The 2,178-nt window shown below is 47.7% G+C and overlaps 1 protein-coding gene across 1 annotated transcript in view; it reads left to right on the forward strand.

Moving 5' to 3' along the window:
- Plscr5 (phospholipid scramblase family member 5) overlaps positions 1-780 on the forward strand; it is a 66,083-nt gene extending 65,303 nt beyond the window's left edge. Inside the window, exon 7 of the mRNA XM_042697559.1 lies at positions 742-780. Within this exon, the coding sequence (XP_042553493.1) occupies positions 742-780 (39 nt within the window). The remainder of the gene's footprint in view (positions 1-741) is intronic.
- The last annotated feature ends 1,398 nt before the right edge of the window (positions 781-2,178 follow it).

The following is a 2,178-nucleotide window of genomic DNA, read 5'->3' on the forward strand; positions in this document are numbered from 1 at the left end:
TATGTGCATGTATATAATATAAGCCTCTAAATATCCTTTTCTCCAATGCATACATTTCCTTATTCTTTGCCCCGGTTGCTAAAGAGGTTGGTGGAATGTAAGTCTCATGAAAGTTTATCTAGATCTCACTCAAACTAGATTGTGAAGTCCAGGTTAGGTACCTGCGTTGGGGTTCAAGGTCCAGGTCCTCAACCCCACCCCACCCCCACCCCACCGGTGTCACAAGCAGCACCCCATAAACCTGAAAGGCTCTGGCCTAAGCAACACCCCCCCCCGTTCATCTGGAAAGCAAGCCGTGGGGAGACGTGCTCTGGGGCCATCTGTGTCTCCTTAGGGAGGTCAGTGGTATGAAACTGGGGTGCTCACTTTGACATCGTAGCTTAGCTTTTCAAGCCAGAACTCAGGTGCATTTCCCTGGGAGAAGACTCCTCAGTGTCTTTAAGCTCTCTTACACTGACCCCCAGAGCTGTCACATGACTCCTATGGTGCTGATCACCCCCGACCCCCCAGTTTCACAGGTGATACTGTGCGAATCTGCGCCAGCCTTCAAGCCAGGCAGACGCTGAAGATGCTACCCGAGGGAGTCACAACACACGTCTGCTTTTCTGTTTTTCTCCTGCCACCCACTCACCCGGGGAAGCACAGTACCCCACCCCAATCAACGACAGCCCCGACGGCAGAATCTCCATCCTAACTCCTGCCTCTTGCAAATTCACTCATACCCGGTTTATTTATTTGTAGGATTTTATGTTCTTTGAACATTCACTAGCCGGCTTATAACAAGCAAGACGGCGCCAAGGATACGATGTGCAGTGCGTCCTTCAGTAAGTAAAAGGCGTGACCCGGCGTCTCTTTCCCTTTGAAGACGTCTATATTTGACACTAACTCTTTCTCATTTCTTTCCAGCTATCCCTCGGGCCCTGGATTTCATTTCTGAATGGTCTGAACATTTGTTCTCTCTCTTTTTTTTTTTTTTTGGTTTGGTAATAAAATGTTAATTATCATGTTTATTAAAATACAGTTTAATGAGGCAATTATCTGGTGGTGAATGCAAGGCAGCAAAGTCTACTGTTCCTGACGGGGTCCAGCCTTGCCTTCAGAGGTCGCGGAGCTCTCCTCTCTCCCTCTCTTTTAGCCTTTTGAAGTTACTGCTATGCTAAGCATGAAAGATGAGAATTCAATGTTTAGGGAGCCCTTTGAAGTTCTTCTTGTACTAACACTGGTTACTAATCAAAAGCGACTGGATTTTTTTAAAAAGTGTCTTGCAAGAGTCGTCCCTTGTTGAATTTGTGTGTCACTTTTTGTATCTGAGTAAGATGTGTTTACCCGGTGTTGGAAAAGTTACAAGGTGGAGCAAATAACGCGAGTCCAACGTGTTGCTTGAGGAAGACAATGGTTTTAAGTCATTCTTGGTAGTCAGAGGTACAGTGAGATTCTGGAGGGAGGGAGGGAGGGAGGGAAGGGTAGGGAGGGGGGAGAAAAAATAAAGTCAATGCATGGACACCACCTTGGCAAGGCTTTAAGAGCCCCCAGCGAGCACACGCTGACTGAAAGTTCTAAACTTCCCGCAAGAGCCGTGCTCTTTCTTACAAATGCTCCCTTTTCCTCCCCTTTGCAAACCTAAGAGAACCTGTTTAACACACTCCCAAATTGCTTTAGAATTCCACAAACACAACGTCAAGTTCCAGGCACGGAGGCATGAAGGTATTCGCAGAAACCGAGAGCCTGGACTTGGGTGATGGATTTAGCAGAATGAGACTTTTGCCGATGAACTCAGCTCATTGGTGCCACGTTCTCCCCGCCAGGGACCAGGGAAGGAGAGCTCTTTCACTGTTCAGCCATTGGCTGCTCATCTCAAGGGAACAAACTTTATGAAGGATATACACACCCGGATTCCAAGCTCTTCCCAGACTGGTGACTCACTCACCAAGCAAGAGTGATAGATGTGGCCCGCTTTTAAACAGTCTTACCAGGTAGGGAAGTGTGAAGAGCACTGAACTGCCCGCGATAAACACTCATCACCCCCCCCCCAACCCCAAAGAGTGGGGTGTGGTAGGGGAAGAAGGAAGAAAGCAATAGAAACTGTGGAGAGATAACCTTTATCCTGTACACACAGCTTTCAATCCAGGCTGCACGGCTCAAGCTTGAGGGTAGTTGTCTCCTGACATCAGTAATTCA

This window comes from Dipodomys spectabilis, unplaced genomic scaffold (genome assembly GCF_019054845.1).
Source record: "Dipodomys spectabilis isolate Male_0828 unplaced genomic scaffold, ASM1905484v1 ptg000222l, whole genome shotgun sequence".
Taxonomy (NCBI): Eukaryota; Metazoa; Chordata; class Mammalia; order Rodentia; family Heteromyidae; genus Dipodomys; species Dipodomys spectabilis.